The 15,702-nt window shown below is 43.7% G+C and overlaps 1 protein-coding gene across 5 annotated transcripts in view; it reads left to right on the top strand.

Moving 5' to 3' along the window:
• SMARCA4 (SWI/SNF related BAF chromatin remodeling complex subunit ATPase 4) overlaps positions 1–15,702 on the top strand; it is a gene marked incomplete at its 5' end in the record, with an annotated part of 75,989 nt that overhangs the window by 30,384 nt on the left and 29,903 nt on the right. For all 5 annotated transcript variants that reach the window (XM_084223955.1, XM_084223956.1, XM_084223958.1 and 2 more), the window contains 8 exons: positions 786–852; positions 2,298–2,408; positions 4,656–4,898; positions 7,500–7,613; positions 9,411–9,518; positions 10,596–10,682; positions 12,811–12,857; positions 13,050–13,216. In XM_084223955.1, the coding sequence (XP_084080081.1) occupies positions 786–852; positions 2,298–2,408; positions 4,656–4,898; positions 7,500–7,613; positions 9,411–9,518; positions 10,596–10,682; positions 12,811–12,857; positions 13,050–13,216 (944 nt within the window). The remainder of the gene's footprint in view (positions 1–785; positions 853–2,297; positions 2,409–4,655; positions 4,899–7,499; positions 7,614–9,410; positions 9,519–10,595; positions 10,683–12,810; positions 12,858–13,049; positions 13,217–15,702) is intronic.

Consider the following 15,702-nt stretch of genomic DNA (forward strand, 5'->3'; position numbering starts at 1 on the left):
TTCCCCAAAATTCTCCAAAAATCCCTCAAAATTCCCCCAAATTCTCCAAAATTCTCCAGAATTCCCTAAAATTCTCCAAAATCCCCAAATATTCCAAAAATTATCCAAAATTCCCCAAAATTCCTAAAAATTCCCCAAAATTCCCCAAAATTCCACATAAATTTCCCCCAAATTCCCCCCAAATTATCCAAAATTCCCCAAAATTATCCAAAATTTCCCAAAATTTTCCAAAATTTCCCCAAATTGTTCAAAATTATCCAAAATTCCTGAAAATTCTCCAAAAATCCCCCCAAATTCCCCCAAATTATCTAAAATTATCCAAAATTATCCAAAATCCCCCAAAATTCCCAGAATTCCCCGCAAATTCATCAAAATTATCCAAAATTATCCAAAATTCCCCCCAAATTTCCCAAAAGTATCCAAAATTCTCCAAAATCCCCCCAAAATTCCCAGAGTTCCTTCCCAAATTCCCCCAAATTATCCAAAATTCCCCCAAATTCCCCAAAATAATCCCAAATTCCCCAAAATAATCCCAAATTCCCCCAAATTCTCCAGAATTCCCCAGAATTCCTCCAAATTATCCACAATTTCCCCAAATTTCCCCCAAAATTCCCCCCCAAAATTCCTTCAAAATTTCCTCAAATCCCCTCAGATTCCCCAAAATTCCCCCAAATTCCCCAAAATTCTCCAGAATTCCTCCCAAAATTCCCCAAAAATCCCCAAAATTCCCCAAAATTCCCCAAATTTCCCCAATTTCCCACTTTTTCCGTCCGTCTGTCCCGCAGGACTTTGTCCAACTGGGCCTACGAGTTCGACAAGTGGGCGCCCTCCGTGGTCAAGGTCTCCTACAAGGTAAGGGCTGAGCTCCTTGGATTCATTAATTGGATTAATTAATTGGATTAATTAATTGGATTCATTCCTTGGATTCATTAATTGGATTCATTAATTGGATTTTATTTCCTTGGATTCATTCCTTGGATTAATTAATTGGATTTTATTTTCTTGGATCCCATTTCCTTGGAGTAATTAATTGGATTCATTCCTTGGATTAATTAACTGGATTCATTCCTTGGATTAATTAATTGGATTTCATGCATTGGATTTCATTCCTTGGGTTCATTCCTTGGATTAATTAATTGGATTCATTCCTGGATGAATTAATTGGATTCCATTTCCTTGCATTAATTCCTTGCATTAATTAATTGCATTAATTCCTTGCATCCCATTTCCTTGGATTCATTCCTTGGATTAATTAGTTGGTTTAATTCCCCCCAAAATCCCCCAAAATCCCCAAAAAATCCCACAAAAACCTCCAAAAATCCTCAAAAAAATCCCCCCAAAACCCCCCAAAAATCCCAAAAAATTCCCAAAAAAAAATCCCAAAAAAATCCCCCCAAAACCCCCCAAAAATCCCAAGAAATTCCCAAAAAAATCCCACAAAATCCCCAAAATATCCCCAAAAAATCCCACAAAATCCCCAAAATATCCCCAAAAAATCCCCCAAAATCCCTGAAAAATCCCGAAAAAACCCCCCAAAATCCCCAAAAAATCCCCAAAAAAACCCCGAGAAATCCCAAAAAAAATCCCACAAAACCCCCCCCAAAATCCCCCCCCAAAAATCCCAAGAAATCCCAAAAAAATCCCAAAAAAATCTTCCAAAAATCCCCCAAAACCCCCCAAAATCCCCCCAAAAATCCCCAAAAAATCCCCCAAAATCCCTGAAAAATCCCACAAAATCCCCCAAAAATCCCCCAAAAAATCCCCAAAAAATCCCCAAAAATCCCCCCAAAAATCCCCAAAAAAATCCCAAAAAAATCTTCCAAAAATCCCCCAAAACCCCCCAAAATCCCCCCAAAAATCCCCAAAAAATCCCCCAAAATCCCTGAAAAATCCCAAAAAATCCCCCAAAAATCCCCAAAAATCCCCCCAAAATCCCCCAAAAATCCCCAAAACCCCCCAAAAAATCCCAAGAAATCCCCCAAAAATCCCCCAAAAAACCCCAAGAAATCCCCCAGAACGCCCCGAAATCCCCAAAAAATCCCCCAAAATTCCCCAAAATCCCAAAAAAATCCCCCCAAATCCCTGAAATATCCCAAAAAATCCCCCAAAAATTCCCAAAAAACCCCCCAAAACCCCCCCAAAATCCCCCCAAAATTCCCAAAAAATCCCAAAAAAATCCCCAAACCCCCCCAAAACCCCAATTTTTCTCCATCCTCACCACCAAAACCTCCTCCCTCCCCTCAATTCCCCTTTATTTTTGGGAATTCCCTCCCTTCCCTCTCGGATCCTCCCCCCAGGGCTCCCCGGCGGCGCGGCGCGCCTTCGTCCCGCAGCTGCGCAGCGGCAAATTCAACGTCCTGCTCACCACCTACGAGTACATCATCAAGGACAAACACATCCTGGCCAAGGTCAGAACATCTAAAATTTCAATTTTTTCCACTCTCAAGAAATCAAAAAAGAGGAAAATTTAAGAAATTTGGATTTTTCCGGAAGTTGTTCGAGTTTAGAAGCTGAAAATGGAGTTAAGGGGGAGGATGAGGGGAATAAATGAGGTGGGAATTTGAATTTTTCTTGTTTGTTTTAGGAGTTTTTTGGGGTTTTTTTGAGGTCTTTTTGTTATTTTTTGGTGGTTTTGATTTTGATCTGGTTTGTGTTAGTAACCTCGATGAATTTCAGAAGGTTGGGTTGAGTTGGGTTGAATTCTAGAAGGTTCTGAGAAAATTCTGCAAAAATTTAGAGAAAATTTAGAGAAAATTCAGAGAGAATTCTGCTAAAATTCTGCTAAAATTCTCCTAAAATTCTTCTAAAATTCTTTGAAATTTTTTCTTAAATTCTGAGAAATTTCTTCTAAAACTCTGAGAAAATTCTTTTAAAATTCTAAGAAAATTCTGAGAAAATTCTTAGAAAAATTGGAGAAAATTTTGAGAAAATTCTCTAAAAATTCTCTAAAAATCTCCTTAAGAGCTGAGAAAATGCTGAGAAAATTCTGCTAAAATTCTTCCTTAATTCTGCTTAAATTCTGCTTAAATTCTGAGAAAATTCAGAAAAAATTATAAAATTTTGAGAAAATTCTGAGAAAATTCTTCTGAAATTCAGAGAAAAGCTTTCTAAAATTTTGAGAAAATTCTGCTAACATTCTGGGAAAATTCTGAGAAAATTCTTCTTAATTTCTGCTAAAATTCTTCTGAAATTTTGAGAAAATTCTGAGAAAATTCTGCTAAAATTCAGAGAAAATCCTGAGAAAATCCTGAGAAAATTCGTTAAAATTCTTCTAAAATTCTGCTAAAATTCTGAGAAAATTCTTCTAAAATTCTCTAAAATTCTGAGAAAATTCTGAGAAAATTATCTAAAATTCTTCTAAACTTCTTCTTAAATTCTGTTAAAATTCTGAGAAAATGTTGCTAAAATTCTTCGAAAATTCTGAGAAAATTCCGCTAAAATCCTGAGAAAATTCTGAAAAAATTCTCTAAAATTCTTTCTTAATTCTTCTTAAATTCTGCTTAAATTCTGAGAAAATTTGTCAAAAATTCGTCTAAAATTCTGAGAAAATGCTGAGAAAATTCTGAGAAATTCTGCTAAAATTCTGAGAAATTCTGCTAAAATTCTCCTAAAATTCTCCTAAAATTCTCCTAAAATTCTGAGAAAATTCTCTGAAATTGTATAAAAATTCTGCTAACATTCTGAGAAATTTCTGCTAAAATTCTTCAAAAATCCTCCAAAAATCCTCCTAAAATCCTTCAAAAATCCTTCTAAAATCCTCCAAAAATCCTTCTAAAACCAGTTTTATCTGGTTCCCACCTGTCCCATCCTCCCCTCTCGCAGATCCGCTGGAAGTACATGATCGTGGAATTTGGTTTCTCAGCTTCTTCTTGATTATTTTTCGAGTTTCTGAGAAAATTCTCTAAAATTCTTCTAAAATTCTTCTAAAATTCTCAGAATATTCTTCTAAAATTCTGAGAAAATTCTTCTAAAACTCTGCTAAAAATACTCAAAAATTCTTCTAAAATTCTGAGAAAATTCTCTTAAAATTCTTCTTAAATTCTGCTAAAATTCTTCTAAAATTCTGCTAAAATTCTTCCTTAATTCTTCTTAAATTCTGCTAAAATTCAGAGAAAATTCGTACATAATTCTGAGAAAATACTGAGAAAATCCTCTAAAATTCTTCCAAAATTCTGCTAAAATTCTTCTAAAATTCTGAGAAATATCTGAGAAAATTCTCGAAAATTCTGGGAAAATTCTGGGAAAATTCTGAGAAAATTCTGCTAAAATTCTTCCTTAATTCTTCTTAAATTCTGCTAAAATTCTGAGAAAATTCAGAGAAAATTCAGGGAAAATTCTTCTAAAATTCTGTTAAAATTCTAAGAAAATTCATCGAAAATTCGTCGAAAATTCTGAGAAATTTATCTAAAATTCTTCTAAAATTCTTCAAAAATTCTGCTAAAATTCTTCTAAAATTCTGAGAAATATCTGCTTAAATTCTGCTTAAATTCTTCAAAAATTCTGCTAAAATTCTGGGAAAATTCTTTGAATATTCTTCAAATATTCTGAGAAAATTCTGAGAAAATTCCTCCAAAATTCTGAGAAAATTCTGCTCAAACCAGTTAAAAACCAGTTCATACTGGTTCCCACCTGTCCCGTTCTCTCCCCTCTCGCAGATCCGCTGGAAGTACATGATCGTGGACGAGGGGCACCGCATGAAGAACCACCACTGCAAGCTGACCCAGGTGCTCAACACTCACTACGTGGCCCCGCGGCGCCTCCTCCTCACCGGGACCCCGCTGCAGAACAAACTCCCGGAGCTCTGGGCCCTCCTCAACTTCCTCCTGCCCACCATCTTCAAGAGCTGCAGCACCTTCGAGCAGTGGTTCAACGCGCCCTTCGCCATGACCGGAGAGAAGGTTCTGGAACAAAAAAAAAAAGGGGTGGGGAGGGAGGGTGAGGGAGGTGCTGGAGGTGGGTTTGAGGTTGGTGGGGATGGATCTGGAAGGGTTGGGAGGGTTCCTGGAGGTCTGGGAGGTGGATCAGTGTCTGGAATGGATCTGGAAAAGTTGGATCAGTGTCTGGAATGGATCTGGAAAAGTTGGATCAGTGTCTGGAATGGATCTGGAGAAGTTGGATCAGTGTCTGGAATGGATCTGGAGATGTTGGATCAGTGTCTGGAATGGATCTGGAAGGGTTGGGAGGGTTCCTGGAGCTCTGGGAGGTGGATCAATGTCTTTGATGATCCTGGAGATGTTGGATCGGTGTCTTTGATGGATCTGGAAGGGTTGGGAGGGTTCCTGGAGGTCTGGAGATGTTGGATCAGTGTCTGGAATGGATCTGGAGATGTTGGAAGAGGTCCTGGAGCTCTGGGAGGTGGATCAGTGTCTTTGATGGTCCTGGAGATGTTGAATCAGTGTCTGAAATGGATCTGGAGATGTTGGATCAGTGTCTGGAATGGATCTGGAGAAGTTAGGCATGGATCTGGAGATGTTGGAGGTGGATCAGTGTCTGGAATGGATCTGGAGATGTTGGAGGTGGATCCATGTCTGGAATGGACCTGGAGAAGTTGGATCAGTGTCTTTGATGGATCTGGAGATGTTGGAAGTGGTTCTGGAGCTGTAGGAGCTGTAGGAGGTGGATCAGTGTCTGGAATGGATCTGGAAGGGTTGGGAGGGTTCCTGGAGGTCTGGAGATGTTGGATCAGTGTCTGGAATGGATCTGGAGATGTTGGATCAGTGTCTGGAATGGATCTGGAGATGTTGGATCAGTGTCTGGAATGGATCTGGAAGGGTTGGGAGGGTTCCTGGAGGTCTGGGAGGTAGATCCGTGTCTGGAATGGATCTGGAAATGTTGGAAGAGGTTCTGGAGCTCTGGGAGGTGGATCAGTGTCTGGAATGGATCTGGAGATGTTGGATCAGTGTCTGGAATGGATCTGGAGATGTTGGATCAGTGTCTTTGATGGATCTGGAGAAGTTAGGCATGGATCTGGAGATGTTGGAGGTGGATCAGTGTCTGGAATGGATCTGGAAGGGTTGGGAGGGTTCCTGGAGGTCTGGAGATGTTGGATGGGTGTCTGGAATGGGTCTGGAGAACTTGGATCAGTGTCTGGAATGGATCTGGAGATGTTGGATCAGTGTCTTTGATGGACCTGGAGAAGTTGGGGATTGTTCTGGAGCTGTAGGAGGTGGATCAGTGTCTGGAATGGATCTGGAGATGTTGGATCAGTGTCTTTGATGGATCTGGAGAAGTTAGGCATGGATCTGGAGATGTTTTGAGGTGGATCAGTGTCTTTGATGGATCTGGAGGAGTTGGGGATGGTTCTGGAGCTTTGGGAGGTGGATCCGTGTCTTTGATGGACCTGGAGGGGTTGGATCAGTGTCTGAAATGGATCTGGAGAAGTTGGGAGTGGTTCTGGAGCTCTGGGAGGTGGATCAGTGTCTGGAATGGACCTGGGGAAGTTGGATCAGTGTCTGGAATGGACCTGGGGAAGTTGGATCAGTGTCTGAAATGGATCTGGAGATGTTGGATCAGTGTCTGGAATGGATCTGGAAAAGTTGGATCAGTGTCTGGAATGGATCTGGAAAAGTTGGGGATGGTTCTGGAGCTCTGGGAGGTGGATCCGTGTCTGGAATGGATCTGGAGATGTTGGAGCAGTGTCTTTGATGGATCTGGAGAAGTTGGAAGTGGTCCTGGAGCGGTAGGAGGTGGATCAGTGTCTTTGATGGATCTGGAGGGGTTGGATCAGTGTCTGGAATGGATCTGGAGATGTTGGGGATGGTTCTGGAGCTCTGGGAGGTGGATCAGTGTCTTTGATGGACTTGGAGAAGTTGGAAGTAGTTCTGGAGCTCTGGGAGTTGGATCCGTGTCTGGAATGGATCTGGAGGAGTTGGGGATGGTTCTGGACATGTTGGAGGTGGATCAGTGTCTGGAATGGGCCTGGAAAAGTTGGATCAGTGTCTTTGGTGGATCTGGAGAAGTTGGGAGTGGTTCTGGAGCTCTGGGAGGTGGATCAGTGTCTTTGATGGTCCTGGAGAAGATGGATCTGTGTCTTTGATGGATCTGGAGGGGTTGGATCAGTGTCTGGAATGGATCTGGAGGGGTTGGGGATGGTTCTAGAGCTCTGGGAGGTGGATCAGTGTCTGGAATGGATCTGGAGGAGTTGGAAGAGGTCCTGGAGCTCTGGGAGGTGGATCAGTGTCTGGAATGGATCTGGAGGGGTTGGGGATGGTTCTAGAGCTCTGGGAGGTGGATCAGTGTCTGGAATGGATCTGGACATGTTGGAGGTGGATCCATGTCTGGAATAGACCTGGAAAAGTTGGATCAGTGTCTGGAATGGATCTGGACATGTTGGAGGTGGATCCATGTCTGGAATAGACCTGGAAAAGTTGGATCAGTGTCTTTTGTGGCTCTGTAGAAGTTGGAGGTGGCTCTGAACTGTGGGTGGTGCCTCAGTGTCACCACCGAGGGCTCTGTTCCCTTCTCTGAGTGACAATTCCTGCTCCTGGTGACAATTCCAGGTGGACCTGAACGAGGAGGAGACCATCCTCATCATCCGCCGTCTCCACAAGGTGCTGCGGCCCTTCCTGCTGCGGCGCCTCAAGAAGGAGGTGGAGGCTCAGCTCCCAGAAAAGGTGACACTGGAGGGTGACCTCACCTGTCCCCATCCCTGGAGACCACTGGGGGGGTCCAGCCTGGGATATGGACTTGGAGCTTCATCCCGCTCCAGAAGCATCGCTGCATTGGGTTGGGTTGGGTTGGGTTGGGTTGGGCTGAGAAGATGTTTGGGTTGGGTTGAATCAATGGTTGGGTTGAGCAGGTGGTTGGGTTGGGTTGGGTTGGGTTGGGTTGAATCAATGGTTGGGTTGGGTTGAGCGGATGGTTGGGTTGGGTTGAGCAGATGGTTGGGTTGGGTTGGGTTGGGTTGAGGACGTGCTTGGGTTGAGTTGGGTTGGGTTGAACCAATGGTTGGGTTGGGTTGAGGACGTGCTTGTGTTGAGTTGGGTTGGGTTGAGCAGGTAGTTGGGTTGTGTTGGGTTGGGTTGGGTTGGGTTGGGTTGAGGAGGTGCTTGGGTTGAGTTGGTTTGGGTTGGGTTGAGCAGGTGGTTGGGTTGGGTTGAACAGGGGATTGGGTTGAGCAGGTGGTTGGGTTGAGCAGGTGGTTGGGTTGGGTTGGGTTGAGGAGGTGGTTGGGTTGGGTGTGGTTAGGTTGGGTTGGGTTGGGTTGGGTTGAGGAGGTGCTTGGGTTGGGTTGCATCAACAGTTGGGTTGGGTTGAGCAGATGTTTGAGTTGGATTGGGTTGGGTTGGGTTGAGCAGGTTCTTAGGTTGGGTTGGGTTGGGTTGGGTTGGGTTGAGCAGGTGGTTGGGTTGGGTTGGGTTGAGCAGGTGCTTGGGTTGAGTTGGTTGGGTTGGGTTGGGTTGAGCAGGTGCTTGGGTTGGGTTGAATCAGCGGTTGGGTTGGTTTGGGTCGAGCAGATGGTTGAGTTGGGTTGAGCAGGTGGTTGGGTTGGTTTGAGCAGGTGGTTGGGTTGGTTTGAGCAGGTGGTTGGGTTGGGTTGGTTTGAGCAGGTGGTTGGGTTGGGTTGGGTTGAGCAGGTGGTTGGGTTGGGTTGAGCATGTAGTTGGGTTGGGTTGGGTTGGCTTGGGTTGGGTTGAGCAGGTGCTTGGGTTGGGTTGGGTTGGGTTGAGCAGGTGCTTGGGTTGGGTTGGGTTGAATCAATGGTTGGGTTGGGTTGAGGAGGTGGTTGGGTTGAGTTGGGTTGAGCAGGTGGTTGGGTTGGGTTGGGTTAGGTTGGGTTGAGCAGATGTTTGAGTTGGGTTGGGTTGGGTTGGTTGAGTTGGGTTCAGTTGAGCATGTAGTTGGGTTGGGTTGAGCAGGTGCTTGGGTTGGGTTGAATCAATGGTTGGGTTGGGTTGAGCAGATGTTTGGGTTGAGTTGGGTTTGGGTTGGGTTGAGCAGGTGCTTGGGTTGGGTTGCATCAACAGTTGAGTTGGGTTGAGCAGAGTTTTGGGTTGGGTTGGGTTTGGGTTGGGTTGAGCAGGTGGTTGGGTTGAATCAACAGTTGGGTTGGGTTGAGCAGGTGGTTGGGTTGAGTTCAGTTGGGTTGGGTTAAGCAGGTTCTTAGGTTGGGTTGGGTTGGGTTGGGTTGGGTTGGGTTGAACAGGCACTTGGGTTGGGTTGAATCAATGGTTGGGTTGGGTTGAGCAGATGCTTGGGTTGGGTTTGGGTTGGGTTGAACAGGTGCTTGGGTTGGGTTGAAGAGGGTTGGGTTGGGTTGGGTTGGCTTGGGTTGAAGAGGGTTGGGTTGGCTTGGGTTGGGTTGGGTTGAAGAGGGTTGGGTTGGGTTGGGTTGAGCAGCTACTTGTTTGGATCCCTCTGCCCGTTGCTGCCGCGGTGCTCACATCCACGGCCCCGTTGGCTCCTGGCAGGTGGAGTACGTCATCAAGTGCGACATGTCGGCGCTGCAGCGCGTCCTCTACCGGCACATGCAGGCCAAGGGCGTCCTCCTCACCGACGGCTCCGAGAAGGACAAGAAGGTCTGGATTTGGCAATTTGGGAATGCCGGGCATGGGTTGGTCTCCACTTTTGGGTTGGGTTCAACCAGTGGTTGGGTTGGGTTGAACTGATGGTTGGGTTGGGTTGAACCGATGGTTGAGTTGGGTTGAACCAATGGTTGGGTTGGGTTGAACCAATGGTTGGGTTGGGTTGAAGTCAAGGTTGTGTTGAGCAGGTGGTTGGGTTGGGTTTGGTGGGGTTGGGTTGGGTTGAACCCATGGTTGGGTTAGGTTGAACCAATGGTTGGGTTGGGTTGAACCGATGGTTGGGTTGGGTTTGGTTGGGTTGAACCAATGGTTGGGTTGGGTTGGGTTGAACCCATGGTTGGGTTGAACAGTAGGTTTGGATGGGTTGGGTTTGGTTGGGTTGAACCCATGGTTGGGTTAGGTTGAACCAATGGTTGGGTTGGGTTAAACTGATGGTTGGGTTTGGTTTGGTTGGGTTGGGTTGAGTTGAACCGATGGTTGGGTTGGGTTGAACAGATGGTTGGGTTGGGTTAAATCCATGGTTGGGTTGGGTTTGGTTGGGTTTAACTGATGGTTGGGTTGGGTTTGGTTGGGTTCAACCGATGGTTGGGGTGGGATGGGTTGGGTTCAACCAATGGTTGGGTTGGGTTGGGTTGAGTTGAAGCGATGGTTGGGTTGGGTTGGGTTGAGTTGAACCGATGGTTGGGTTGGGTTGGGTTCGGTTTGGTTGGTTTTGGTTGGGTTGAACCGATGGTTGGGTTGGGTTGAACTCATGATTGGGTTTAACCCATGGTTGGGTTGGGTTTGGTTGGGTTGAATCCGTGGTTGGGTTGGGCTTGGTTGGGTTAGACCAATGGTTGGGTTGGGTTAAACCGATGGTTGGGTTGGGTTGGGTTGAATCCATGGTTGGGATTTTTGACCTCAGCATTAATTTGAATTTTTTAACCCCACCATAATTTGAATTTTTTAACCCCACCATTAATTTGTGTTTTTTAACCTCAGCATTAATTTGGGTTCTTAATTGATTAATTAATTAATTTTGGGTTCTTAATTGATTAATTAATTAATTAATTAATTAATGGTTCCTGGCAGGGCAAAGGAGGCACCAAGACCTTGATGAACACCATCATGCAGCTGCGCAAGATCTGCAACCACCCCTACATGTTCCAGCACATCGAGGTGGGGCCGGGGAGGGGCAACTCCAAAAGGCAAAAACCACAAAGGGTTAAACCCAGGAGAGCCAGGGATGAACAAAAAAAAGGGATAAAACCACAAAGGGTTAAACCCAGGAGAGCCAGGGATGAACAAAAAAGAAGGATAAACCCAACAGGGTTAAACCCAACAGGGTTAAACTCGACAGGGTTAAACTCAACTGGGTTAAACCCAGGAAAGCCAGGGATGAACAAAAAAGAAAGATAAACTCAACAGGGTTAAACCCAACAGGGTTAAACTCAACTGGGTTAAACTCAAAAGGGTTAAACCCAACAGGGTTAAACCCAACAGGGTTAAACTCAACTGGGTTAAACTCAGCTGGGTTAAACTCAACTGGGTTAAACCCAGGAGAGCCAGGGATAAACAAAAAAAGGGATAAAGCCAACTGGGTTAAACTCAACTGTGTTAAACTCAACTGGGTTAAACCCAGGAGAACCAGGGATAAACAAAAAAAGGGATGAACCCAACAGGGTTAAACTCAACAGGGTTAAATTCAACAGGGTTAAACCCAACAGGGTTAAACTCAACAGGGTTAAACCCAACAGGGTTAAACCCAACAGGGTTAAATTCAACAGGGTTAAATTCAACAGGGTTAAACTCAACAGGGTTAAACCTTACCAGGTTAAACTCAACAGGGTTAAATTCAAAAGGGTTAAACCCAGGAGAACCAGGGATGAACCAAAAAAAGGGATAAACCCAACTGGGTTAAACTCTACAGGGTTAAATTCAACAGGGTTAAACTCAACAGGGTTAAACCCAGGAGAACCAGGGATAAACCCAATGGATGTTAAGCCCAACAGGGTTAAACTCAACAGGGTTAAACTCTACAGGGTTAAACCCAACAGGGTTAAACTCAAAAGGGCTAAACCCAACAGGGTTAAACTCAACAGGGTTAAATTCAACAGGGTTAAACTCAACAGGGTTAAACCTTACCAGGTTAAACTCAACAGGGTTAAATTCAACAGGGTTAAACCCAGGAGAACCAGGGATGAACAAAAAAAAAGGGATAAACCCAACAGGGTTAAACTCTACAGGGTTAAATTCAACTGGGTTAAACTCAACTGGGTTAAACCCAGGAGAGCCAGGGATGAACCAAAAAATGGGATAAACCAAACAGGGTTAAACCCAACAGGGTTAAACTCAACAGGGTTAAACCCAGGAGGGTTAAATTCAACAGGGTTAAACTCTACAGGGTTAAACCCAGGAAAGGCAGGGATGAACAACAAAAAAAGGATAAACCCAACAGGGTTAAACTCTACAGGGTTAAACCCAACAGGGTTAAACTCAACAGGGTTAAACCCAGGAGAACCAGGGATAAACCAAATGGGGTTAAGCCCAACAGGGTTAAACTCAACAGGGTTAAACTCTACAGGGTTAAACCCAACAGGGTTAAACTCAAAAGGGTTAAACCCAACAGGGTTAAATTCAACAGGGTTAAACTCAACAGGGTTAAACCTAACAGGGTTAAACCTAACAGGGTTAAACTCAACAGGGTTAAATCCAACAGGGTTAAACCCGACAGGTTAAACTCAACAGGGTTAAACCCAGGAAAGCCAGGGATGAACAAAAAAAAGGGATAAACCCAACAGGGTTAAACTCTACAGGGTTAAACCCAACAGGGTTAAACTCAACAGGGTTAAACCCAGGAGAGCCGGGGATGAACCAAAAAATGGGATAAACCAAATCAGGAAAAACCCAACAGGGTTAAACCCAACAGGGTTAAACCCAACAGGGTTAATCCCAATAGGGTTGAACCCAACAGGGTTAAACCCAACAGGATTAAACCCAACAGGGTTAAACCCAACAGGGTTAAATTCAAAAGGGTTAAACTCAACAGGGCTAAACCCAACAGGGTTAAACCCAGGAGAATCAGGGATGAACCAAAAAAAAAAGGATAAACCCAACAAAACCAGGATAAACCAAAACCAGGGATAAACCCAAACAGAGCTAAACCCAACAAAGATGAACTAAGTCAGGCCTAACCTTCCATCCCTCTGTTTTTCACCCAAAAAAAAAATCCATTCTTTTCTTTTTTTTTTTATTTTTTGGGGCAATTTCTGCTGCTTTTTGTCACAATTTCTCCTCTCCATTCCAGGAATCCTTCTCAGAGCATTTGGGATTCACGGGTGGGATCGTGCAGGGGTGAGTGAGAAATTTTAGAATTAATCTTGAAATTTGTCCATTTTTTTAAACTCAAATCAGTTTCCAGAGGTCTGAAAGATGAATCACCTCCACCTCACGATACCAGATTGATCCCAACGAGGAGGAAACAGCAAATTTTCAACTTCAAATCCCATTTTTTTTTAAAGTTTGGTCATTTTTTATCCATCCCAGGTTGGATTTGTATCGTGCCTCTGGGAAATTTGAACTCCTGGACAGGATCCTGCCCAAACTCAGGGCCACCAACCACAAGGTGCTGCTCTTCTGTCAGATGACCTCCTTGATGACCATCATGGAGGATTATTTTGCTTATCGTGGCTTTAAATACCTCAGGCTGGATGGTGAGTGACCCCCTGAGGTGGATTTAACCCCAAAAATTCCTAATTTTTTAAATCCATCCCCAAAAATCCCAAAATTTTTTCAATCCACCCCTAAAAATCCCCAATTTTCTCAATCCCCCCCCAAAATCCCCAATTTTCTCAATCCATCCCCCCAAAATCCCCAAGTTTTCCCCCAAAAATCCACAATTTTCCCAATCCACCCCCAAAAATCCCCAGTTTTCTAAATCCACGCCCCCAAAAATCCCCAATTTTCTCAATCCGCCCCCCAAAAATCCCCAAATTTTCCCAATCTGACCCCAAAAATCCCCAATTTTCTCAATCCACCCCTCCAAAATCCCTAAATTTTCCCAATCTGCCCCCAAAAATCACCAATTTTCCCAATCCATCCCCAAATTTTCTCAATCCGCCCCCAAAAATCCCAAAATTTTTGCAATCTGCCCCCAAAAATCTCCAGTTTTTCCAATCAGCCCCCAAAAATCCCCAATTTTTTAAATCCACCCCCAAAAAATCCCCAAATTTTTCAATCCACCCCCAAAAGTCTCCAAATTTTCTCAACTTGCCCCCAAAAATCCCCAATTTTCTCAATCCACCCCCAAAAATCCCCAATTTTCTCAATCCACCCCCCAAAATCCCTAAATTTTCCCAATCCACCCCCAAAAATCCCCAATTTTTTTCAATCCACCCCCAAAATCCCCAATTTTCTCAATCTGCCCCAAAAATCCTCAAATTTTCTCAACCTGCCCCCAAAAAATTCCCAATTTTTTTAATCCACCCCTTAAAATCCCCAAATTTTTTAATCCCCCCCCAAAATCCCCAATTTTCTCAATCCACCCCTCCAAAATCCCTAAATTTTCTCAGTCTGCCCCCAAAAATCACCAATTTTCCCAATCCATCCCCAAATTTTCTCAATCCGCCCCCAAAAATCCCCAATTTTCTCAATCCACACCTAAAAATCTCCAAATTTTCTAATCTGCCCCCAAAATCCCCAAATTTTCTCAATCCACCGCCAAAAATCCCCAATTTTTTTCAATCCACCCCCAAAAAATCCCAAATTTTCTCAATCCACCCCCAAAAATCCCCAAATTTTCTCAATCCACCCCCAAAAATCCCCAAATTTTCTCAATCCACCCCCAAAAATCCCCAATTTTTTCAATCCACCCCAAAAAAATCCCCAATTTTCTCAATCTGCCCCCAAAAATCCCCACGAATTAAGACCCCAAAACTGCCCCAAAATGGCCCAAATAATTCTGTTCCCGTGTGGCTGAATATTAATTAGTTGCATTAATTGATTGGATTAATTAGCTCAGGACAGGTTGGGGTTTAATTAGGTCCCTTCCAACCCAAATGATTCTGAAATGAGCTTCGATTGAGACCCCAAAACTGCCCCAAAATGGCCCCAAAATGGCGCAAATAATTCTGTTCCCATGTGACTGAAAATTAATTGGTTGGATTAATTGATTGGATTAATTAGGTCAAAACAGGTTGGGATTTAATTGGGTCCCTTCCAACCCAAATGATTGTGAAATGAGCTTGGATTGAGACCCCAAAACTGCCCCAAAATGGCCCCAATGATTCTGTTCCCATGTGGCTGAATATTAATTGGTTGGATTAATTGATTGGATTAATTGATTGGATTAATTAGGTCAGGACAGGGTGGGATTTAATTAGGTCCCTTCCAACCCAAATGATTCTGAAATGAGCTTCGATTGAGACCCCAAAACTGCCCCAAAATGGCCCCAAAATGGCGCAAATAATTCTGTTCCCATATGACTGAAGATTAATTGGTTGGATTAATTGATTGGATTAATTAGGTCAAAACAGGTTGGGATTTAATTGGGTCCCTTCCAACCCAAATGATTGTGAAATGAGCTTGGATTGAGACCCCAAAACTGCCCCAAAATGGCCCCAAGGATTCTATTCCCATGTGGCTGAATATTAATTGGTTGGATTAATTGATTGGATTAATTGGTTGGATTAATTAGCTCAGGACAGGTTGGGATTTAATTAGGTCCCTTCCAACCCAAATAATTGTGAAATGAGCTTGGATTGAGACCCCAAAACTGCCCCAAAATGGCCCCAATAATTCTGTTCCCATGTGGCTGAATATTAATTGGTTGGATTAATTGATTGGATTAATTGGTTGGATTAATTAGGTCGGGACAGGGTGGGATTTAATTAGGTCTCTTCCAACCCAAATGATTCTGAAATGAGCTTGGATTGAGACCCCAAAACTGCCCTAAAATGGCCCCAAAATGGCCCAAATAATTCTGTTCCCATGTGGCTGAATATTAATTAGTTGGATTAATTGATTGGATTAATTAGGTCAAAACAGAGTGGGATTTAATTAGGTCCCTTCCAACCCAAATGATTTTGGAACCACCAAATCTAATGGGATTGGAAATGGGGATCCCATTCCCATTGGAACCTTCCGGAACCTTCCAGAACCACCAATCCCAATGAGGTTGGGAATGGGAAATCCCATTCTC

This window comes from Fringilla coelebs (assembly GCF_963513975.1).
Source record: "Fringilla coelebs genome assembly, chromosome: 32".
Taxonomy (NCBI): Eukaryota; Metazoa; Chordata; class Aves; order Passeriformes; family Fringillidae; genus Fringilla; species Fringilla coelebs.